The sequence below is a fragment of the Camelus ferus genome, chromosome 35, assembly GCF_009834535.1.
Source record: "Camelus ferus isolate YT-003-E chromosome 35, BCGSAC_Cfer_1.0, whole genome shotgun sequence".
Lineage (NCBI taxonomy): Eukaryota > Metazoa > Chordata > Mammalia > Artiodactyla > Camelidae > Camelus > Camelus ferus.
Window position 1 is genome coordinate 14,387,095 of NC_045730.1, and position 25,062 is coordinate 14,412,156.

The window sequence follows — 25,062 nt, forward strand, 5'->3', positions numbered from 1 at the left end:
CATTAAAAAAAAAAAAAGGGAACCCCCACGAGCCCCACATCCCCCTTCAGTTGTCACCCAGTCCCTCTCCTGCCTTCCCAGTGAATGTTCTCTAAGGGGCTGTTTAGACCGATTCACTGCAGCCTGGCTTCCATGGGGACGTATTATTGAAACTACTTCTGGTCAAAGCACTTGTCCTCATCTTAACCTTTTGGCAGTGTTCCTCTGATAGTTGAGTAATCTCTTGCCTAGGCCTTTGCACTATATGATGCTGTTCTATTTCCAGAGAAGGTAATCACTGCCAATATGTCCTTCACCTAGAAATAAAGAATTTGTAGATTTTCCCTGCCATGACCTAGATCGCCTTCACTTAAACTGCTGTTGTCATTCATGTGTAGGAGACCACCAGCCAGTGAGGCAGTCTTCTCAAATACATGTGAAGTCACAGATGCTTCTAATGTCCGTTTTCCACTTTCATTCTTCTTTACTTCCTTCATAGGCAAGCCAGGAGAGCTACTTTAAAACAATCCATAAAAAAGCCAATTTTTAAAAAATAATTCTACTAATAAATTTTAAAAAACCAATTTTTGTAGAATTCCAACTCTTACCCATCTTCAGTCATTTATTAATTCACAAAATGGTTATCAAGTGCCAACCATAGGCAAGGAAATACAAATTCTTGCTTCAAAGACAGATATACAATTATGATACAATGTGATATGCAAGAGCTGACATATGGAAAGTAATAAGTGAGCATAAGGAAGGCTTTACAGAAGAGGGGAAATAAACAGGTCATGAGCAAAAGAGACAGGAGGAAATTATTCTACCTAAGAGATTAGAATGTGAGCACAAAGATTAGGCATTTGGCATTCTAGGATTGTCCTCGGAACCTGGAAGGAAGAGTGTAAAATACATGGAAGCAAGTACAGAGATGAGTGTGGGAAGAAATTCTGAACAATACTAGGAAAATAATAATTATCTACTGTTGAATACTGATATAGGCTTACCTATCAGAATTTCCTTTCTGCAGAGCAGGAAACTGCTGATCATCAGTTTTTCTCCTCTTCCTCTGCTGAGTTAGTCCTTTATAACAGTTGCCATCACACATGGTTTCTGATCCTTTCAGTTCACCACTTTTGTTCCTGTTCTCTTCTCCTTTAACCTTTAGTGAAAGTTTGATACAAAAGGTAATTATTACTTTATTCATGATAAACACTTTGTTTTCATTCATTTTATCATTTGACTCAGAGTTTGCCCTGATTTCCAATTGATTAAAATATTTTTGTGCTTATTTTAATTTTATCATTTCAAGACATTGAAACGTTTGTAAATTCTGCTTCTTTCTGTTTGAGGAAAAGAAACAGAATTTCCAAAATTTTAAAAGGGCTTTCTTAATGTTGTGCTGTTACATCCACTCTTCTGGCATGTGAATGGCAGAGACAGAGAAATAAAAAGACAAAGGCATAAAATTTGTCCTCTTCTGTCTTTACCACCTAGATTTTGTATTAAACAGCCAGATTTAGAAGATGTCACACCTTGGTGCTTCAGTAACAGAAAGGAAACAATCTCCTTTCTGTGCTAAAGCTATCCTTTCCCCACTACTTTTTATAATTCTTGTTTCATTTGAATCCTGGGGTATCAAAAAAGTGGTGTTTAATAAAATATATAAACCCAAGTTTACCTGAAAGGAGCAGAGTGAAGCTGATGAATTGCCAGGTTAGTGTGGAATTCTGGAATAGGAATAATGCTCCCCAATTTCGCATTCAATAACCATGACCATTTTGTAGCTAGAGGGCATAGGAGTAATGAGTGATCTACTTTAGCCCCACTGTCTACTGATAATGGGAACACAACCAAGAAAGGTTAAGTGATTTGTCCAAAGCCCCTAAAGCAGCAATCTTCAGCATTTCATGGTGTCAAAAGAGATGATACAATTCTATAACACTGAATCTAATAACTACCAAATAAATTCATCAAACTGATCAGATAAGTTAAAAGTGTGACTTTGGCAGAGCTGGTGGCAGGGCTCATCTCCTTTTTCTATTAAAGAGAACACCTTCAGATTTCTGTCTATCTTTCACACTCTTTGCACTCACACAAAAGAACACACACACACATTTTAAAAATCTATTACTAGAAGTAAAGAAAACCATTCAGTGCATCTCAAAACTCAAGTTTTCTCCTTTGGAGATAAATACTGATTTTTTTTTTTTTTTTTTTTTTTTTGCTGAGGGTTCATACTACCTGTATGATAAAATCATACATGTCAAAACTTACTACATTTTATTAAATAATACAATGTAAGGGTCTGACTCAACAGAAACACCCAAGAGTGGTGATTCAAGAATATGTGGGAGCACATGTATTGTTCTTAAGAACATCTCAAAGTGGCCATGATGGAATTCTAAGCGTCCAGTGATCAGTGAGACAGATAAGCCCGCACTCACTAAAGCACAACGAACGGATCAGTTTAGTGAGAGTGTGTGCTTATATCCCTTCTCTCTGTCACTGCTTCCTTCCCATTCTATGGAAATGTAACTTATATTTAAGGCAATAGGTTAAAAACAAACAAACAAACCTTGAGCTTATTATATTTCCTAAGCCATTTCACTTGCATTTATTCTGGCTCAGAAGGTCACGTGGCACACAGCTGAATTACTTTCCCACTTCATATGAAAGACTGACACAGAGACTTATGTTGATTAAGGAACCAAACCCAGGAAAATACTTCCCTGAATTCCTGTTATTTAGATGGCAGAAATAGTCTGTTTCTACACAATTACATATTTAGATCACCCCCATTTTATACATAAGCTATTTTCCTAAGTGGAAAATCAGATCAGATATGGATCAGAACGGAAGAGATGATTGATAAAGAGAAAAAACACAGTAGCAGCAGAGGAACCTCTACCTCTTTCTGAAGCTGAATTTTCTTTTTCCAAAGCCAGGAATTCTACTTGTAACATGCCTACCTCATTCTTAAACCTTTGCATATCTTGGTGTAACTCTTTTAGATATACTTTGTTCTGTTACCACTTTGATGGAGAAGAACTCACATTTCCTAATTCGGGGTCCATGATTTTAGAGTTATTAGCACCGCAGTTATCTGCAAGCAATGGCTTCTGGAGCTGGTCTTGTATTGGTTTGGTTTTCTTATGAGTATTTGAAACAGCAGACATATCGTGACTTTTTATCTGAATCATGTGTTTCATCTCACCAGGGCGGGAAAGCCACAAGCCAAAAAGGCTTTCTGGGTCACTGACCTGAGGTGCGTGTCCAGTGTCTGATTTCCAGGGAGTACTCTGGCTCCTTTTCTGTTTTCTTTTCGTATCAAATTCTTGGTCTTCTTCCACCAGAAGTCGGACTCGGTTCCTTACTTCATTTGCTCTATCGTTATAAAAACCCTCCTCATTTTTATTAAAAACATGTTCAGTGTATGGTTTACCATTTTCAGTTAACTTATTTTCATTTAAATAAAGTTTTGAAGATGACTGGCATGCCATACTTTGCTGAACCAGACTTGGAGTAAGATGGAAAAACATTTTCAAGACTGGGCTCTTCGTGTTGAGGGAACGCCTGGAATCCTACAGAGACGGAGGCTCCAGGTGCATCTTTTTCCTCAGAATAACATATATTATTTGTCACATTGGAAGGTAGTTCCTTTAAGTCACCATGTAGTTCAGAGTTGTCATGTAGTGACTCTGCCTTACGATGAACAGTAATTTTGCATTTTTCACGGATTTTACTGACTTTCTGATTTAACTTCTTTGTGATAAATTTTGTATTATTTTTCCAGTCTAATTTGCCTTTTTTGACCCACATGTCCTCATGCTTCTCCACACAAGAATGTTTTGAAGATACAGGTACGTCCTTTCTGTCCTGTTCCTTATTCATTCCTGGTTCTCCAGGCATTTTTTGCAGATGCACAGGTGAAAGATTAATCTGCCTGATTTGACCTTCAGATTTCTTTTCTTTCACAGTACATGCTTGTAAAACACATTTATCCTTAAGTAGTCAAGTACGGATAAAAAAAATTAGAAAATAATTAAAATTTAACAAACTTCTTAATCTATGTTTGGCTACTCACAAACTAAGAAGTGAAAAATAACTTGCCTTAGCCTTGAAATAGGAGAAAAATAGGAACTCAGAAACCTAACTTTGTCACTGTTTGTTTCAACTAAACAATTCATAAATGTTAAATCTACCAAGAATTAGAGATTAGGTTTTTAACATTACAAAGGCTTCCTCACTAAAAAATATTTCACCCTCACATACCTTAAATAGTGAGCCCCTCCAGTGCATGTAAAGATTTTTTAAAAAGGACTAATAACTGGAGAATAGGCAAACCTGTAAATTATTATGTGCCAAAATCAATTAACATCAATCAGAAAGAGGAACAAATTCCTGAATTTTAATGCAAACTATATACTATGATAGTGATCTATCTCAATATGTATTCTCTGCATCCATCCAGGTGTATTATACTCTAATATTCACTAGTGAGAGTGAATAAAAGAATTTTTAATAATATTTACTGATTTCCTACTCTGAAATGAAATAAATTAGAAAGGTTTTGTTTGTTCCCTAAGAGCAAAGGTCCAATCCTGGAAGGTTTGATTCTCTTACTAGGCAGTTGGGTTGACTCTATGACCCCTATTCTCTCCCTGATTGTAGATTCTGAAATCAATTACATAGAGATTGCAAGACAGAAGAAATCTTTCATCTTGGCATCAATGACTTGCAATTTGAAACTGCAAATTTTGGACCACTGGGAATGACTGTTCCTTACATGAAACTAACTCAGTGGCCATCACTGTTATATTGTTTACAATTTCAACTACTTAATCACATGATTTAATATTTGATATCACCTTCTTTATCATGTGAGGAAGTTATAAAAATGGAAGAAGTAAACAATATTCAGGAAGGTTTTTTGCCTCAATTCCAAGGATAAAGTTTAACTATAAGTTATTATAGACCCTAACAATACTTTAAGCTTTGTAACTAGATAAAATGCTATTAAAAACTAAATATTAAATAATTATTTATTGACTCTAAAATTCTAGTTTGAAAGGCAATTTCTTTTGAACTGTGTTATTAAAGCACAGAAAACAATATTAAACCAGAAATTCAAATTTACATTTTTACATACCTGTGACTGGTTGTTTTCACTTCCATCAAGTCCTTCTTGCTCTTCCTTAGATGTCATTTCTAAGTCTAGGTCTGCTGAAAAATGAATATGCTTAATTAAAATTAACTACTTAGAACAGCTAGATAAAAGGCATCATCTTTATAAAAACAGATAAAAAAACATTTCATCAATTGACAGTTTAAATTAAGCTTAATCTTTAGCTGAACATTTACTTCTTTAAGAAATACTTCTAATTATCTAAAACTTCAACAAAGTATTTGGGAAATACTAGATGTTACCAGATTAAAGGCACATAAACATTTCAAAGTTTCATTTGCAAATTCATCCACCAGACATGAACAAAGCAAAGAGAAAGAGAAAAAAATTTAAAAATACAGTAGAAATATACAAAGTCACAATAGACTCTATTCTGTACCTCCTAACTACCTTTTTAACAACATACCAAGCTTCAAGAGCAATGCTATTCATGGTCCCCAAAATTACTGTTACTTTTTATGCTTTTATCTTTCCTTAATCTGAAATGTTTCCCTCTATTGTTCTGACAAATTCCTTTTCCTCTTTTAAGACTCAGCCTGCTTTGTGAAGTCCTCCTTGATTACAGCTATCTTTCTACAGAGACACAGGGATCTCTTTCCTTGGAGCTACCTTGGTACTTCACAGATTTTTCTAGTGTATCTTCATCAGCTGAGCTGTAAACTATTTCTTTACATGTCTATCCTCTTTGCTCCTATGCTGTAGAGGACAAACTCTTAAAAGTACCTTTGTATAAACAGTCTTTATTTATTTTATTCAATAATTACTTATTGAGTTCCTGCTTTAGCAGTAGGCACTGGAGTTTAAAGAAGAATGTGGATAAAAGGTGTCAGGGATGGCTTTTCTAGAGAGAATGCCTGAGCTGAGACTTCAACAGTGAGGTCAGCCAGCTCCCAGGAACACGGGGCAGGAAAGGAAGAGAGCACGCAAGGCTGGGCAGGAAGGGAGAGACACACACGAGAGGGTCAATATTTGTGTGAAATACAGGACAGGTGAGGAGGGCACCACCAGCAGCTCAGAACACCAGAGCAAAGGACAGACAGAGGGCGCTAGAGATGGAGAGCGAGGCAGAAGTCAGACCATGAAAGCCTTACCTGTCCCTGTAAGATGCCTGGACATTAATATGCTTTAAAGAGTGTTTCATGGTCATGTGTGCATTTGAGATAGATCACTCTACGTGCTGCAGGAGGGATGAATTTAAAGGGCATAAAAATAAATGGAGGGAGACAAATTTGAAGGTATTTATAATGCAAAAAAAAAAAAAAAAAAGATGCAGGCTTGAACTGAGGGAATGTTTCCAGAAATATTTAGGATTTAAGATTATCAGGGCCCAGCACAGAATCTTTATTAAATAAATAAATGCATGACTACTGGGTCCCTGGAGAACTAGACTCTGCTTATTACTTTATAAAAGATATCAACTGAGAAGAGACATGATCTGCATGAACTATTTTCAGTTGCTTCTATTTCTGTTGTAGTTTTTCTGTTTCACATCTTCCCATGTTGAGGGAGCTCATGTAGGTGTCTTAAGTCCTGCTTTCTGGATCTCCCAAGCTCATGAAGAAACAAGAGCAAACAAGTCACTTGTTTGGTTTAAAAAAACTTTGAGTTTATAGCTTGTAGTCACTACTATAGAAGATAATTGAGAATCTTTTGTAAATATGACATTAATTCTACAGATAAGGAAAGAAAAGAAGATAAAACTATAGAAATAGAAAAAATATTGTACGATTTATTACTACAGCTCTGATCATATCACTGATTAAGGTACTAAATTAATTGATATATAAAGTAGAACACATATTAGATGTGGTTAGCCAACAGACTGGGTATGCTAGAAGAAATAGAATTGATATTCCATATATTATTTTTAAGTGATAAAGCACTCCTTAAAAACCAATATCCTTTTTGACCTATCAATCCATCAAAAATAATAAAAGAAGCTGATATACTATGTAGACAGTTAAGAAGGAGGTTCTGTGTAGCAAATTCCCAATGACTGCTGCTACCGCTGGGAAAGCCACTTCTAAAATCAGAAAGTCATAGAATATACTAGAAATATTTTGATATTTATTTGCAGAGGTGCTTTTTCAGTTACACTGAATATAGCTGTAACTAATACTTATAAACTCAGAGCTAGATAAAAATGAAGCTAAGAAGCCATACTTTGAGAAGGGAGTCTTTGGATGTCCACCTAGGTTTCCCAACTAGTCACAAAGCTCTAGACATCCTCCTCCTACCCACTCCCAGGACTGTGCTGAATACTAGTCTGAACGAACTTACTTTCTCCTAACCCTCTTTGCTATTTAATATGCTGCTTTCATCAGAGGATGAATGTAAATGTCATGCCAAAAGGTATTGTCTGGTTGTAGGTTGCATAAAAGGAGTAAACACAAAGGAGATCCTGCCACAAAATGATTTCTGCAAAGTCAGAGTGTGGTGAAGCCACGCACAGGTAGACCACAGCTAGCTCTCTGTGCTGCTTTATTACCTTCTTTGCTGCTGCTGTTCTCTGGCAGCTGTGATTCACGCAGGCCACGGAGCGCTGCATTTTCTGACAGAGACACGGCTCCAATATTCATCTGGTCTTTATCTACTAGGGCCGTCTGCCTCAGTTCTGTGGGTGCTGACTGGTTTGTGGTCACTGATTGTGATACCAACGGACATTTATCGACTTTCAAGTGCTGGGCTCTTTGACCAGCCGCATTATTGGGTCTCAAACTAGTAGAATCCCAGTCTGAAGAGTCCGAAAACAAAGTTTCCACTTATTAGAATGTGAATAACAATACAAGCTTGACTAACTTGTACGAATTCTCTTTCCAGAGCAGCAGCCCCACATCCACAGCCCCACATCCTCCTCTCCCCCCAAACACACTGCTCCTTCCCAGCTGGTTGTGCTTTACATGTCACTGCTGTTCACATAGGGAACCACTGTCTCTCTTTTTTCTACTTTTAATTCTCTAGTATTACTTATTTGGATTCACTCACACTCTCTATTAAACAGTCTATATTCCATAAGAGCTTTATGAATAATTAGGATTCTTCAACATATGAATTTTTTCATTAACAAAATGTATGTCTAACCAGCCATTTACTGGACGTTTAAATATGCATGGCAGTATTGTGTCCCAGAGACATGGGCTTTAAGAAAACTTACTGAATGGTACTACTTTAATTACAATGAGCCAGTCTTTCCTCAATGTACCAATATCTTCAGAATTCTTTCCTTAAGGCTTGGATAAACATCATAAATTTATTTAAGAAAGGATAGCCTTGAGTGACTAATTTTTTCCATATAAAAATAGGATTAAGTCTAGGTACAAACTAGATCCAAACAGTACAGAGTGCCATGAGACAGGAAATATGTAACAAAAAATGTTTTCCTTTTTTTTTTTTTTTAAAGAATTAAGTTGTCAGATTTAAACTTTTTAAGACAAGTTAAAGAAAAAAAGGTAAGAAATGTAGAAGTGAAATTTAAAGCCCGTTTCATCACAAGGGCCCCTTTATCATTTCACATCCATGAACCCTGTTTAAAACAGCAGTTCTCAAGTGTCATCTGAGAAGCCCTGGAGCCCCAAGTTCCCTCCATCTAGGGAGTCCACAAGGTCAAAACTATTTTCACAATAATAATGCTATTTTTATTCTCATTCTCCATTAAGTGTGCAGTGGAGGTTTCCAGATACATGACATGTGATAACATCATAGCTCTAATGGTTAATGGAATGTTTGTGTGTGCTTGTATTTTAAATCTTTCAGTTTTATTTTCTAATATACTAAACATCAATAGATACAAACCACTTAAAAATTCTTCGGAATTCTCAATAATTTTTAATAGTATAAAAAGAATCCTAAACCCCAAAACTTTCAGGATTATTGTTTTAAAAGATTGTGTTTACCAAATATTAAGGTAGGACTAATTACTTCCATCATTTTTAATAATCAAAGACACCACCCCTTCCACCCCACACACTGCTAATCAAAACATCCAGTTGGCTTAAGATCTTTGGGGTAGGGAAATAGCTCAGTGGTAGAGCACATGCTTAGCATGCACAAGGTCCTGGGTTCAACCCCTAGGACCTCCATTAATAAATAAATACAGAAATAAATAAATATCATCCATGTGACAGCACTAAATAATTAAAGTGAAATATGACTTACATGTTAGCTAGTGAAGCTTTACCCTATGTAAAGGTCAGAATTCAGTTAAGCATTTTAAAAGTCTGGAAAAACCTTAGAACTTAATAATCAATCTCTCAGAATCCCTAAGAAATATAGGGATTCCAAACTGAGCACTTCAGTGTCTCCCAACATCAATAGAAACATCTGAGTCAAAGCTGACATTTTAAAAAATCTTTTTCTTATGCTTATATATTTTTTTCAATCATGGATGCCAATAATAACATCTGCCTTATTTATGTCATCTTTCAATTAAATTTGAAAAAAATGAAAGGAATTAGGAATAAGAAGACTGTACTTCATTTCAGAGTTAAATTTGTATTGCAAAATTTACCTGATTTGAATGTTTGTAAACTCTTCATTCCTCCTGTTTTATTAGGAACAGAATATTTCACTCCAACTGCAGGCTGAATGGTTTTCGAAACAAACCGATTAATAATGTACATTTGATACAATCTGTAGCAATAATTCAAGGGGGGGAGGGTCTAGCTAAGTGGAAGAGTGCCTGCTTAGCAGTGCATGAGGTCCTAGGCTAAATTCCCAGTACCCTCATTAAAAAAAAAATTCAAGATAAGAGTATAAAAGTTTTTACCTTCAAGTGAGGATGCATTTCAGTAGAATCTAAAAGCCAAAAGGGACACATAATCAATTACATGTAAATATGAAAGCCAACTACCCATTCATGCAGAGTTAGTACTGAGCGCAATCCTCATGCTTGCTTTGGAAATGAATACATTAGGTTTCGGTGTTTTGTTTTTGAGGGGCAGTTAGGACAGCAACAAGACCGAAATATGAATCCATTATAGATACTGAATAAAGAACAGGAATATAGGTTTAACAAAACATGCAGTTAAGATTTCAAAAGTACGATTATGTTTCAAATGACTTTATAAAATAGAAACGTGCACATATACCAACGTGAACATGCTGCCTGAGGAGGAGAAAAGCGAGCTTTAATCAGAAGAACAAATCATGGCTCCAAGAAGACAAATGTGAAAGCTGATGGTAAAATGCAACAGCACAGCTTTAATGCGACTGACACCATTAGACTACAAGTATTTATCATGCTCTTCAATTTGTCCTATAATTTAGGAAGTCCACAGTTGTGATGGCGGTTCATTTGAATGTGCAATTCACTTATCATCAGAGAAAGTGTGATGAATTGATCAGATTGGATACACACTTGTAGAATAATAGCTCATAAAAATATTCATTTTTTTCCATACACACATGGGCTATTGGTATGCCTACATTTCTTGGATCCTCTAGGCATCGAAGTTTCTTGATCCACTCATGCAAAAAGAACGTATACTGAGTTTTCAATATTGAAATCTGATGATCAAAAATAAAATTTAATTGCCACAGAATTATTAGATATTAAAAGTCTTTTATATTTCAAAACCTGTGTAGTATTCACTGAAAATAACAACTTTAACATTTATGGAATGAACCTTATTAATTTCTTTTGTTTCCTCTAAACACAAGTCTACCCTCTGAGCGTGGTCTGAAGACCGGCAACAAGGGCATCACCTGAGCTTGTTAGAAATGCAGACCCACTGCTCAGAATGTGCACTTTTCACTGGGTGACTGAGTAAAATTTGAGAAACTCTGGTCTATACCGAGTCTGCTTCTACAGCACTTGGCCTTAACTGATCCTTTTGAAATCCAGCCTCACGCGCCTCCCTGTAACACTTCCCCAAAAGCTGCATCAGAAGTTGCAGACTTTCCAACGGACTCTTTACCAGGCTCCAGCTTTCCTGACCTCCCCAGAATGCACCCTGCTCTCTTCCTCTTTCCCACTCTTCTGCTGGCCTATGAGACACCATCCTATATGGCAGCAACATGCTGCATGACACGAAGTTCCGGACATTTACAGCTGACCACACATGCCTGTGCTCACCCACGGCAGGCACACCCAGCTCTGTACCGCAGTCCTCACCGCCTTCCTAATGATCAGGGGGACGGGGGAGTGGAACATTCTGCTGTGCTTCCGGGACAAGCTTTGGTGCTGGAAGAAGCTCACTTCATACCCATCTCATTTCAAACACTCTTCTCTTCCTTCTTCCAAAGAACTATTCTACATTACCACCTCCTGCCAGGGACCCCCCTCCTTTTCCTTCATTTACTCCCCTTCTCCCTGCCTCTCTCATTCTTCACTCCCTCCTTCCCTTCTCCTGGTTTCCTGACTGTCCTCAGGTCAAAGAGCATCTTGAAAGAAAACTAACAACTGAGCTCCTCAAACAGCATTCTAGTTTAATCTGTTGCTGACATCTGATAAGATATACAATCTACCTCCTTTTCTCCTCTTTTTTTCTCACTATACGTTCAACAGGTGATTTTCTTTGGCTGAGAGAATATATCCAAATTCATGTTTTAAATCAACATTCTGTCAAATGACATTTTTATAAAATACAGTGCTTACTTTCTATTTGTCCATTTAATGTATTTTTTTCTCCTTGACCTGCAGCTCCAGATAAATGATCAGCATGGTTCGGTAGTTGAATCTTGGAGGTACTCTGTTAAAATTAATAATGAGTTGCATAAAGATTTCCTAATCCCTTTCTAAGAAAATACTTGTGTTTCCTACCTTATTATTATTATTTTTTAATTTCCTACTTTAAAAGCAATTAGATTTAAAAACAAGATAAGCATATCCTAGAAACCCAAACATTTAAATAGAAATTTTCATAATACACTCTCTAGATCAAGTCTATCTTTTATCTTCAGTTGGCTTTTGACTCTGTAAACTGAGCATGGAAAGCCAGAGCAAATATTTTCACAGACAAATATACTGACTTATGTGCAGATTTCAACAAAGAATTATTTTCAAAACACCTAATTCCACTTTGCATTCCTCGACAAAAGAAGAGGACATTTTTTAAAAATACGTATTTTTATATGTATAACTGAATTGCTTTGCTGTACACTTGAAACTAACATTATAAACTGACTACACTTCAATAAAAAATAAAATTAAAAATATAAGTATTTAACTATATTCTTTAATAAGTATATGTGCTATAAATTTAAAATGTTTCTTAGGGCAGATATTGTCTTTAGTATTAAAATAACATACTTGGCATGAAAAGAAGCATTGGAGTCTGTCATGTTGAGTATTAACAGAACACTGTGGAAACTGCTACACTTAAGTAAACAAAGGCTTAGCAGAATCTAACTATTATTTGATAAAACTTTTATTGATAGGGAAAATAGTTGAATAAGGTAGCAAAGTAGAAAGAAAAACATTTATGTTTAAATTAACAGTAGAAAAATTTTAAATGTAGCTATGCAGCTCTTCAAAAAAGTACCATAAGCTTTACTTTAATACGGGAAGAATAAGAAAACTGTTTAGTGACCACCCGCATGTGCCAGGCCCTTATCATGCACATTCTCTTTTCTACACACAATAATAATAACAGTGATTCTAAGGACGGACCCACTTGCTGCTTCCTGGCCACTCCGAGATGCTGGAGCACCGTGATGAGCAGACGGGACCCGCTGTTCTCTCTGTCCGGAACATCCCTCCCCTGGACCTTCTTGTGACTGGCTCCTTCCTGTCCATCACCTGGCAGCTTTGGTCACACTCAGCTCTTTTCTGACTACCTAAATTCCACCCTTACTCCACCCCAGTCCTAACTGCAATCTCCCCCACTGTTGTCTAACCTAACACTCTCCACATTCCTTATATGAAGGACTTACTGTCCCTGAAAAATGGTTCCTGTTTACTTGTTCTTCTGTTCCTGCCACTACAGCCTAACCCCTCAACTGCTACATTCAGTGTCTAACTGCCTGATGCATAGCTGGTGTTCAGGAACAAGAATTTATTTAAGCTCAAAACACCTAAAATCCCCAGAGGGCGTCAAGTACCAAAGCACTACATACCTATCGGAGATGTCCGATAACAGCCCACCGACACTCAGCATACCCCAAATGAGAAATCCTGTGCCCGCTCTAACTTTCCCATTTTGTCATCCTTCAGATTTTAAAAAAGTGTCCTCAACATTTTAGTAGGTCACTAGTGGCCACTGTCATCATTCTGTTTTACATTTCTATAGCACTTTTTACAGCTGAAAATGTGTTTTCACATTTGTTACCACATTTTTGTTCATGACACATAACCTGAGAGGTAGGTATCAGTACCATGTTTTTGAACGAGGTCACTGACATTCAAACAAGTCAGACAAGTGTTTCCAAGATCCCACAGTGGGTCAGAACCAGGATGCTACCACATCTGCTGACTTCAAGTACAGTGCTCTGCCACTAGGCAGGAGCTGCTGAGATCCAAGGGCTCAGGCTCTTCTGACCTCTTTCCATGGCTGTCACCTTGGAATAGGTCATCACTACCCTGCACTTAGCTTCCTTCAAGTCCGGTCGCCATAAAGGTACTCAGTGCACGCTATTTTCCCTGCCCAAAATGGGCTGTCCTCAGTAAAACATCACTCAACCAAACTGCTGGTATTTTAACCCCACATATTTATTACTATTCCCCATGCTTTTGCTTCTCCTGAAGTGTTCGTTGCAGATCTACCTGACAATCCAAACATAATAATACTTTCAAGTCGCAGGCACTGTCTTTTCAAGGTCAAAGTAGTTAAACAAACAAACAAAAACACTTTTTTTTTTTTAATGCAACTTGTTTCTCTCTGAATCTTGCTAAGTTTTACACATCCATTTATAACAAAGAAACAAACATCTGGTCACAGGCTGACCAAGAATAATTCATTAGTTTTTAGAAAATGTAACTTCAGAGCCGAAACCGATTCCCTGTGACTTCTAAGCCTTGGTTTTTGCATTACATATACCCGTTTCATTGGGTGAGTCTGGAAAATTAACAGAAGTGCGCTCTGCAGTGGTATGACATGTAGCGTGGAATGATTTTACTAAGTGTAGGTTAAAAATATGAGGGAAAAATTTTGCTGGGCAAACGCAAAAGTGAGAAAGTGAAGTCAAAACATCCCTCCATTTATGTTTTAACATCATGCAATGCTTATATTTGAAAATAATAATAATAGAAGACAGTACCTCAGAATCCCAGAATGGTTCCACACCTTCCTCTTCTCCTAATCCTAATGCTGAGGCTGCACCTACAATATGCAGTCACAGATACATTAATGAGAACACGTACCACTGGGAAGTTTAAATACATATATAAGCGTATCTCCATTCATGACTATGTCAATAAAATAAAGTGGCAGAAAAGAATTTCAGAGGGTTGAAGCATTTTCTGGAAGAAAACTTGGCCATAGTTGGGATATTTATGAAGAAAGGTGGCAAAAGAAAAACATTTCAAAAGAAAAGGTTATCATATTTGGATCTACACACTTCAGAATTTTTACATTAGTTTTTTTTTTAATGGAGTTAGCGGGAATTGAACCCAGGACCTCATGCATGCTAAGCATGTGATCTACCACTGAGCTATACCCTCCCCCCTCCAACCATACTAGATTTTAAGCAGAGAAGAAAATCCACAGATGTACACTAACTTACCACCTTTGTCATTTTTGTGTGCTCCATCAATAGAAATCAATTTTTTATGATCTGCTTGCTCCTTTAGAACACTTTTAATAGTCCGAGTGCCATTCTCTTTTCCCCCAGTTTTTGGCTTAGCTGCTTCTTCCTATAAAGCAAAACAAAATGTAACAAAAATCCAACTTCAGAAAATATCATATTCCTACACTTGGTCATTCAATCAATCAGTCAGGAAGACAACATATATTTAGTGTATCCATCAGATCCTAGGCATTATCCTGGGAGAAGCTGGCAATATATATAAAAGATTCTGCTCTATATTCTAGGAGAGGTAGAGACACATGAAAATGAATCAACACAGACAAGTATCATTCAACAGCTCTACAACTGAAGTGAACAGATACAGTAAAGGCACAAAGGAGAGAAGAGACTTGCTGCGTGTCAGTAGCTCCGGGAAAGCTGGGAAGGCCAGACTGTGTCTTAAAAGACAGACCGGGTGCAAAGAGCGGATGTGAAGGGGATTCTAAAAAGGGCAGCCTGAGCCGAAGGTCGAGGTGTGAAACAGCATGAGAAGTCACGTGGAAAACTAGAACTCAGTTACTGGGGACGGAATGGAGAGACAAAATTTACTAGATTAAATATAAGACATCACTTCATTAATTTAAATGTGAGGATTTCTAAAAAAAGAAATAACTTCAAGTTAAAACTAACTTCCATAGGGAACTATATTCAATATCTCATAAAAAAAAATTTAATGGAAAAGAAAAAAAGAATTTAGATATATACACATATATGTATAACCAAATCACTTTACTGCACACCTGTAACTCATACAATATTGTACATCAACTACATATCAATTAAAAAAAACTTCTATAGCCAAAAAGAAAAAAGGTGAGGATCAAATTTTCTTTCCATTGTTCAAAAAATCAGCTATATGTCCTTCAGAAGAGTCTGAGCATTTTCCATGACCTGACTTTTCCTTCTCTTAATTTGAATTTGAGATTATTTCCATCATAATTTGTACATAGAGCTCCTGCTCTCACGTGACCCCACTATTTCTGCTGTGCTTGTGTAATAATCTCTCTCATTTTGACGCTCATTTATCTTTATATTAATCTTGTCCTTATTAAATGAATCCTTCCCCTTTGTACTCCTGCCCATCTTCATATTCGTCCAGCTGTTCTTTTCAGCTGCTTTCTTATTCTTTCCTTTCTTAATGGCACAGTTGAGAACTGTTTATTGCCACCAACCTTTACAAATCTCAGTTCTGCACATGTGCCTCTCTTGTTATCACAGTTTTCTATTGTGATCTTGAGGACTTCCATTTCTGTGTAGGATCATTTTCATCCCCATGAGAATAAGGGGGACAGTATTTGAAAAAGCACAGGAAGAAAAAGTTAAAAATAAAACGACTTACCTCTGTAACACCAAGGACTGCTGAAGACGTGAGAGGTTCTGGTGCTGGGAAGGCAGGATGAGAAAAGCCTGGAACTTCGGTTGATGGTTGGGGAAAGGTTGTAACCACATCTTCATTTTTATTATCAGAATTATTGTCCTCAAAGGAGGTGCTAGCTCCTGGTTTCAAAACACCATCTTTTGCCTCTGCTGTAGTGAAAACAAGGTATGGTAGATGAAATTATCTATAATTTCTAGTCAGTGAAAACACAAGAAGGACACTCTTCAAATAACTCACTGTTTATCATGGGTTCTTGCCAGGCCTGAATTGGCTTTGCGAACCTTGGATGCCAGACTTTCTAGAGAAGAAAATAACAGCTTTAAGAACAACAAATATGAAATTGAATAAAATAATTATAACATTCCCCATTCCTATATGATCTAACACAAAGAGCACTGGCTTTGGAGTCATTCAGATATGGATTCAAATCCTGGTTTTGACCTTTACCAACCTACATCTTCTCATGGGGGTGAGGATTATGAGAGATGATCTCAGGAGTCCCAAAATGTTACTTTCCTTACCCCTCATTGATTACTATACAAACACTATGGTATCCATTAGATGACTTTCTTGACCAAAATGATCTAGAACAAAAACTTATCCCTGACAGTTTAGAGTCCTATTGAAAAAACTAACATTAAGAAATTTAAAGTAATTGTTCTATTTTGAAATGTGCTTGCATGATTTATATATGTGTGAATGATCTCTCATGGGGGAAATATGAGAGTTTACTTTTTAGCAGTATCTTATTTGGATGAGTTAGAACAGCAAACAGTATAAGCTACTTCTATTCCATTTGCCAAAAAGCTAAAGACAAATGATTGCTTAAATTTAGCTACTTCTAAGAAAGAGGAATTAAAAACAAAGGTAATTCTGAAGGGCAATGACTCATGAGTGAAAGCCACACACATAGTAAACAGAAAGCTGTAACTAAATACGTTCACAGAGGCAGAGTGAGATGGACTGAAAGAACAGACACTGAAGAAGTGTTTTCTGCAAAGAAATATTAGGTTTGGGGCAAATCATTAAAAAAAAAGTGGGGGAGGAGAAAGAAAAGAAAACATGAGACATGACTAGTCAAGTACAAACTTAAGGCAAGAAAAAAAGGAAAATGTAAGTATAACAAGGTATGTGGAGAAATATATATATTTCAGCATTTATATATAATAGATCAGTGATGTATCAGTATTGTTAGGGACATACTATCAATGAAAGCCTCTGTTTTACCTTTTTATTATGTAAAAATATATAAATTATATATGCAATTATATATATTGTTCTTCAGCAAATTTTTAAAGATATCAAAATATATGATATATAAAACATATATATAAAACAAAGGCCTTTGTTCATAGTATATCCCCAATAATGCTGACCTGTATTACTCTACAACTGTTTGCTTGTAAACACTACTATAAGTAAGAGTTAAATTTTGTTACTATAAGTCACTCAGTTGAACATGGTCGTCTCTCACTACCTGAATGCTGTAAATTATTATCAGAGAGAGAGAGAGAAATAGATTTTAAAAAGTTTCTAACACATCAACTTTCCAGAGAAAGAACTGGTAATCAGGATTCTAAGGAGAATATATAGCTTGAAAAGATATATTTAATGGAACATGAGATGGGGCTAAAAAGAAGGTTAAAAAGTTTTCATCTCAAATTCTAAGCTCACAATTGGTGGATATTGAAAAACAGACTGTAACCTTTTCCTAGTTATCATATACTTCTTATCTATTTCCTCGGCATTAACGACATATTTCCTCTCATAACAACTGAACTTTTACAACCTAAGCAAAGGGAATAGAAATTTAAGTCACATTTTTGGAATTCAAATAGATTTCATTATGACATAGTGCGCATATTATATTACCTGTCCCATCAAATAGATTTCATTATGATAGAGTGTACATGTTATATTATCTGCAACATGATACAGAATTCCATGTCTCTTCATGCATTCACATTCAAAAAATACTAAAATGCTTCTTACATTTAAGACCTTATTCTAGGTGCTCCAGGAAATGCACAATTACGTTTCCTACTCTCTAGCGGCGTATACTGATACAGGGGCTATAAAATGAATATGTAAATAACTATACTACAAAATGTCTGAAACTTGAAATTTTAGAATGGGACACAAAGACTGGACATACTTTTTAAAACTATAATACAAAAGAATTCTGAAGTAGGTTTCATCATGTGGTTGTTATTAAGAGTCTACTTTGAAAGCCGGTTGTTATTTTAGGGAAAACATGTATTCTTCAATTAGATGAAGAGTTTTGAATAAACTCTTAATGGGATAATTTAGAAAACACAGAGGAATCTCTTTATAATATGGGTTTTGAGAAACAGAATTTTAATTTCTAAATTTCTATAATTTAAACTATTATTTTAGTCTTAATGCAGAACCAAAGATAGAAATAAAGTAAAAAAAAAAAATCTTTCCTAAAAAACTCTATGCTACCAAAATAAAAAGTGTCCAAGGTGGGGGGGAAGACACATGCCACGAAGTTTTGGAACTGAAAGGCCCCAGGAAGAGCCCATGCTTATCACAGTAAGTAGCTGTGTGCACTGAAGGTGTCCCTGAGGCACAAGTATTATACAAGTGCTGTCAGTGTGGTTTAAAAGTCAAAGAACCCCTATCCTTGGCCAAGCTTCACACTTCCTCTATCGTGGGAAACCTTTTCACAGCACAGTTTTCCTGTCACTATATATTTTCTCGTCCATTTTGCTTCAGCCTCATCTTCAGTATTTACCAAAGTAAAAACAGAAAAAAAAAAATCAACCTGTCGTATTTTTATAAAATGGTTTACTCTGACCAACTTTCCAACACAAACGTAGAACAATGATAGGCAGACCACTGCTAAATTTTAAGAGTAAATACTATACAAAACTAAATTCAGAGCAGAAAAATTAATTTCACAAGAGAGCACTTTACCTTGGGAGCAAGATCTGCGTCATCATCTGATGGATGCCATGAATCATCAATACCAGGTATGGATGAAACACTTTGGAGCAAAAATACACATCAAAAATGAGTGAGTTCATTTCTTTAAACAAACAAAAGTCTATGCTGAGGGATAAGAAAGCAGATTTGGGAGCCAGGCTGCCTGATGGTCAAGTCACAGGTCAACTACTTGTTAACCATGGAATCATGGGTCAACTAGTCAACCTCCTTGAACTACAGTTGCCTAATTAACTAGAAGTAAGCTACAGCAGCACAGCTACTCTGCAAAGCTGTTGCAGTGACTATATGAGATAACAAATGTGAAGTGCACAACAGCGTGTCTAACCCAGAGTAGGACACTCAACAAACCTTGTTTCTTTTCTCTGTGTTCCCTTAGTCAACATATAATTTTTAAAAATCCACAAAATCCTACCTGCTTACAGAGAGATCTTCAAACCTTGGTGCAAACTTAACCCTTAAAATCTCTATTAAAGAGAAAAGTAAAATAGATTTTGTATCAGCAATAGAAAAATACAGAATATTAAAAGTATAAGACCAATGTTTTGTTAAAAAGCATTCCTTTGGGACCACACCTGGAGACTACACACTCGAGTGAATATTGAGTATACTCCTGGTGGGTAATTAATGCATAAAACCCACTTCCCCTCCTTTACATTTATTTAAAAAAAAAAAAAAGGTATTTATCAAAATTTAGTATCTTAAAGTGAACTGCTGCTTACAAGGACCAAAATCCCAACCAAACTTTATAAGACTCACAAAAAAATGATAATCACTAGTAGAATCAGTATCATAAACTGACAATGACAAACTTACATAGCATGGTGTTTCTGGACGATACCCATGAGACAAACCAACCCTGCCATTTGGCTTTGTCAGACTCGTGTTATCTGGGCACAGTCATCCCTATTCACTCACATATGGTCTAGGGCTGTTTTCACACTGCAATGGCAGACATGAGTAGATGTGACAGACACCACATGGCCTAAAATATTGACTCTCTGGCCCTTTATAGAAAAAGCTTGTGCATCCCTGCTTTGTGTCATAACCAGGAAACCCTAAGACTCAAATCAAATTTTCTTACTCTTCTCAACACTCTTCAGTGAATCCGTGCATCTGCCATTGCTGGCTCCCAGCTCGACAACCATGTCTTCTTCGTTGTCCTTGCTGGACAACTGCAACTTTTCTTGGGTATTTTCTGCCCCAGTATGCGAAGAAGGTAAATTCTCAGCTGCAAAAAGAGAAATGATTATTCTGTGGTCATCACAGTAACTACATCTCCTTCCCCAGTGGCTGGTTTAGGAATGAGCATGTGATGTAACCCAGCCAGTGAGATGCTAGGGGAAGTCTACAGGAAGCTTCTCTGTTTTCTTCCTCAGTTAACAGAAAACATGCAGAGAGAAGCAGCCCTCCTCACCTACGGATACTGTCATGTGAGAAGATGACGCTTGGGGCTGCTGCCAATCAGCAGACCAGGAAAGGCGACATCAAACACCAGCAGCCTCACTGCTGAAGGAGGGACAGCATCTGGGATCCTGATGACATCACCGAACCTTCTAAACAACCCTGGTTCCTGTTGCTGTAGCCACTGTTACTTAGGTCTCCTATTATTATTTGCAGCTAAAAGCATTCTGACAAATTTCCTAAGGTCTACAGCAGACCTGCTCCTTCCTATAGTACTAGAAAGGCTGTCAGAAGCGTGCCTGAGCTAGCTAGTCACCTCGTTCCCAACCATTCCTACAGCATCCTTTTTGCACCAACAAAATGAAAGTCATAGATCCTGCAAAGTTCACCGGCACATCTTAGCATTTGCACTGCTGTCCTTTCTGCCAAATGTAATCTTGAAAGATGCTCTGCCCACCAAACACTGCCCTCCTGCCTCCTTCCCTGGCAAACTTCTACTTGCTCTGCATGCTTACCTGACATCCTACCCACTTTTACAACACTCCCTTCCTCACCATGGACTTAAAGTATCTGGTACATATTAAATATCAATAAAAAATACATAAAGACAGTTACAAAGTCCTAGTGGGCTCTGGGACACAGTAAGCACAGAATAAAGTCAAGTCAATCATAAAAATGGTGATGACAGAAACAAGCTCCTGGAGGCCAGGAGCTGTGCTTTTGACCTGTTTGCATTCTGTAACGTCAGAGTGGTGCTTAGTACCTAAAACACACTTGACAGTCATCTGTCAAGTGGGTGAATTCACAGATAAGAATGTTTTCTTTGACAATCCTGTTTTAAAAAAAAAAATACAGACACTAACCAGGGACAACTCTATTGTGTTATGAGCACCTTGAAGACCAAAACTCTGTCTATTCCATGTTTGTATTTCCTGCAACAGAAGTTCTTTGCTTGATTGAGGTCTACTAAGTTTAAGGTGCCCTCATACAGTTCAGACCTGAACAGCACGCTAGGGGTCACATCTAGGCAACACAGTCATTTTTTGTTTTTTGTTTTTTTATGTGAAGCCCTTCTGTGCTTTTATTGCAATTTGTTGAGTCCTGAGTTGTGCTATTTGAGTATTTATTATGACAACCCTTTAACTAATGGCAACAAAGAATCTTGTCCTCACAAAATTATAGTTTCAAGACAAGTATCCCCCCAAAAAAGAGGAAAACATCTCACTCTCATGAAGTCAACATATTGCATTCTGTCTGCACTTATGAGGAATGAAATTGGTAACCGAGTGAGACCTTGTTGGTATAATGATGCAAAAAGTAACCAGCGCTTCTCAACAAGGCACTGCTTTTCTGACTTCTGCACTATCACTAGGTATCTTTAAAAAACAACCTCTTATTAGTATGCTGCACACTGGCCCAGTTGTGCAGTTCTAATTGTTGGCCATTTGTTTATAGCATCAGGAAGGCACTGCCGAGTTCCATTTTAAAGACAGTAACTTTTTTAGTGAGATTAATCACTATGCAATAACTAGCATTCATTTACCCAATGTAATCCATTCGCTATAAAAACTAAAGATCCAGTTCTATAACAAGGCCAACTTGTTATAATGTTAGAGGAAATGTACAACAAAGTTAAAAAAAGTTTTTCTTATTTACACAAAGATATAATATGGGATTTCAGGAGCTATGATTAAATAAATTAATTTCTTTTCAGACAGTATTGTCTCAGATTTTAAATTACCTACAATTAACTTCTTAGGTAATTCTGAATATTAGACCATTAAGAAAAACTTAATTAAAAAATAAAAACATACATGAAATTTACACACTGGCTTTTTTCACTGCTCTTTCATTATCAAAAGTTCCTCACTCTTACTTCCTTATCTATGGTAGGACCAACAAGAGTAACTTATTACCAGAACTCTGTCCCAGATCGCTATTTTGAGAGGGAGTATTTGGTATCTTTCCTTCTCTGTAGTCGACAATCAGCTGGTAAATGCTATATATGAAATAATGTGATAAATAAATATTACTACTTGAATACTAATATGAAAAACAATTACCAAATATATTAAATTCTTAGATTATTTCAGATAATATCAGAGATATCAAAACTTCAATTGTCCCATATACTTCAAATTTGTACAATCTACAAACATTTAAATTTAGCATGTATAATTAAAGAAGAAAAAAAAGTAAAGTGAAGTGTCATGAACTGAGGGCAGTACAGCTCAGCAAGTTATCTAGAGTGAGCCTGACATATGGAAAGTGTCTCGAACTCAGAAGTCCCAGCTCTATAACCAACAGCTATTTGTTCCTAGAAAAGTTGCTTCTCTTCAGCTCAGAGTCTTCCTTTATAAAACTGGGATCTTACTGTCTTCTTAGGCAGTTAGTTATTAATACTCATAAGAGTATTACAAAGTTTTAATGAGATAATGTATCCCCCAGATGCTCAGAGAAAGTGTGGAAGAATGGAATAATTTGTTCTTGAACTTTAATGCAGGAACTACTTGAGAATCCCAAATAAAACCCAATGTGTGTTTCTTTCACAGGTGTAATATTTAAATGTGGCAGTTTTCAGGAAAATGTTACAAATTATGGTGATTAGCTGTTCTTCATGGTTTATAATTCAGGGCACCTCAGCTACTATATAATTTGTAGCTAAATTTATTTATAAATATGTGACCTCATACAAGCATATGTATGAGAACTAAACAAGCTGTCACACTGAAGTTTACGTGTCGATCACCATGAAGACCACGGAAACTGGATCAGCACAGGCATCCCGGGAGCAGAGGTCAATCGTGACCCGACTGCAGGACCAGTTTCTTTTTCTTTTTCTTCTTTTAAAATTTTATTAAAGGTCTTTAGAGAGCAACGTCCAGACCCCAGACTCAGCTGCCAAGGAGATCCTGTTAAAACCAGTTTTAGTACCAACACTGCAGCAACAGAATCAAGGGAAACAAGAGAATGATTAGAATGCCCTCACCCTGCCCCAATGCCTTGTGGGAGAGGATTGTCACTGATCTCAGGGAATCCCTTAGGCTCTTGGAAAATTCAAAAGGAAGATTATAGAAGAAAGTCCCCAAAGGAAAATACAGGATTTTCTGCTCAACTAAACATTTCAAGACCCAAAGAATTAGTTAGAAAAATCAGATATGTGACATTATTTGTGCCCCCAATGCACAGGGGTTACACTGGAGTGCAATGGAGAACAGTAGGATCCCTAAGGATAAAGGTCTTACAAAGCCTGAGATAAAGAGCCCTGTGCCCACTGCTCCATCTCACTAGTCTGGCCTTTTGCTGGTTTCCAGCTGATGATGTGGAGGGTCTCACTGCCATCCCCAAAGTGCCTGCTCCCAACTAGGAACTCTCACCTGTCACATAACAAGTAACAGTTAGGTCATTTCCAACCTCAGTTAAGAGATAATTGGCATTTCAGTGTAAACACTTACTGTTCAAACCCATTAGAATAAGCATATTGTTCAGCAGACATTCCGTGTGAATCTTGAGAATAGGGACTAACACCTTCCTGAAGAAGTAACTTGACTATGTCCGGTGAGTCATGAAATACAGCAAGTATGAGCGCTGATCTAAAATAAAAAAGAGATAACTTCACCCTTAGGAACTGAGTTAGCTTCACTTAAACAGTTAATTTGATCTATTTTACCAAGTTAATATCCTGCCCACCCCTGGAGAACTGACAATTTACATGCTCGAGTGCTCATTTTTGCGAATGACCTCCAAGGCCAAAATGGAAGGACAAAAAAGAAGCCTCCTGTCCTAGTTGGGTAGCACACAGTAGAAGTTGCTAATTTAAAGTCCTCTGATGGACAGGAAAGGATGCTGAGGTCACTTGTCTGAAGTAGGTAAAGATTTAAACAAAGGATTCCCCATTTCTTCCCTCGTCTGAAATATAATACTTTAAAATCAGCTAGAGGTCAGGTAAGGAGAAGCTGTTTGCAGGCTGAAAACAGTAATATGAATAAAGATGGCAGCAAAACTAGTCACGGCTGCAGTTAACCACGCTGAGAAGCATGTGCCCGGCACTAACCTGAATAGTCTACGTATGGTCTTAGGTACAGCCACCCTCGAAGGATGTACTAAGACCCTCCTTTACATGTCAGGATACATATTTGTTGATAAGTCATGTCCCCCAGGTAACACACCTGGCCAGCAGGAGAGCTGGGAATTCAACCTCGTCTGACTCTAAAGCCCAGCTCTTTCCTCTTTATCACCCACCAATGACTTGTCTTCTCTAAAGGGAATGTTTATTCAATAATTAGAGCTATTTTTCTTCCTCTACCATTATCAATTAAAAATAAAAACATCAAAATGTACTAGAAATGAAAAAGGATAAAAACTGATGAGCCCACAGTATCTGGTAATAGTTACTCACTTAGTGATACTCACTTAGTGATAA

The 25,062-nt window shown here is 36.9% G+C and overlaps 2 protein-coding genes across 2 annotated transcripts in view; both read right to left on the reverse strand.

The window, feature by feature from the left end:
- LOC106731187 (ankyrin repeat domain-containing protein 26) overlaps positions 1–25,062 on the reverse strand; it is a 46,495-nt gene that overhangs the window by 16,274 nt on the left and 5,159 nt on the right. Inside the window, exons 5-21 of the mRNA XM_032473573.1 lie at positions 24,095–24,232; positions 23,378–23,482; positions 22,556–22,638; positions 20,320–20,466; positions 19,651–19,702; positions 19,209–19,278; positions 16,506–16,566; positions 16,230–16,417; positions 14,828–14,957; positions 14,363–14,424; positions 10,960–11,286; positions 9,675–9,747; positions 7,656–7,901; positions 5,132–5,205; positions 3,485–3,984; positions 3,036–3,366; positions 987–1,141 (exon numbers count right to left, since the gene is read on the reverse strand). Coding sequence (XP_032329464.1) covers positions 987–1,141; positions 3,036–3,366; positions 3,485–3,984; positions 5,132–5,205; positions 7,656–7,901; positions 9,675–9,747; positions 10,960–11,286; positions 14,363–14,424; positions 14,828–14,957; positions 16,230–16,417; positions 16,506–16,566; positions 19,209–19,278; positions 19,651–19,702; positions 20,320–20,466; positions 22,556–22,638; positions 23,378–23,482; positions 24,095–24,232 — 2,742 coding nt within the window. The remainder of the gene's footprint in view (positions 1–986; positions 1,142–3,035; positions 3,367–3,484; positions 3,985–5,131; positions 5,206–7,655; positions 7,902–9,674; positions 9,748–10,959; positions 11,287–14,362; positions 14,425–14,827; positions 14,958–16,229; positions 16,418–16,505; positions 16,567–19,208; positions 19,279–19,650; positions 19,703–20,319; positions 20,467–22,555; positions 22,639–23,377; positions 23,483–24,094; positions 24,233–25,062) is intronic.
- LOC106731026 (ankyrin repeat domain-containing protein 26-like) lies at positions 282–24,071 on the reverse strand. The gene is made up of 17 exons (XM_032474128.1): positions 23,378–24,071; positions 22,556–22,638; positions 20,320–20,466; positions 19,651–19,702; positions 19,209–19,278; positions 16,506–16,566; positions 16,230–16,417; positions 14,828–14,957; positions 14,363–14,424; positions 11,763–11,856; positions 10,592–10,630; positions 9,933–9,961; positions 9,675–9,747; positions 7,656–7,901; positions 5,132–5,205; positions 987–1,141; positions 282–492 (listed from the first exon to the last, which is right to left on the reverse strand). The coding sequence occupies exons 1-17, from the start codon at positions 23,389–23,391 to the stop codon at positions 297–299; spliced, it is 1,713 nt and encodes a 570-aa protein (XP_032330019.1). The 5' UTR covers positions 23,392–24,071; the 3' UTR covers positions 282–296.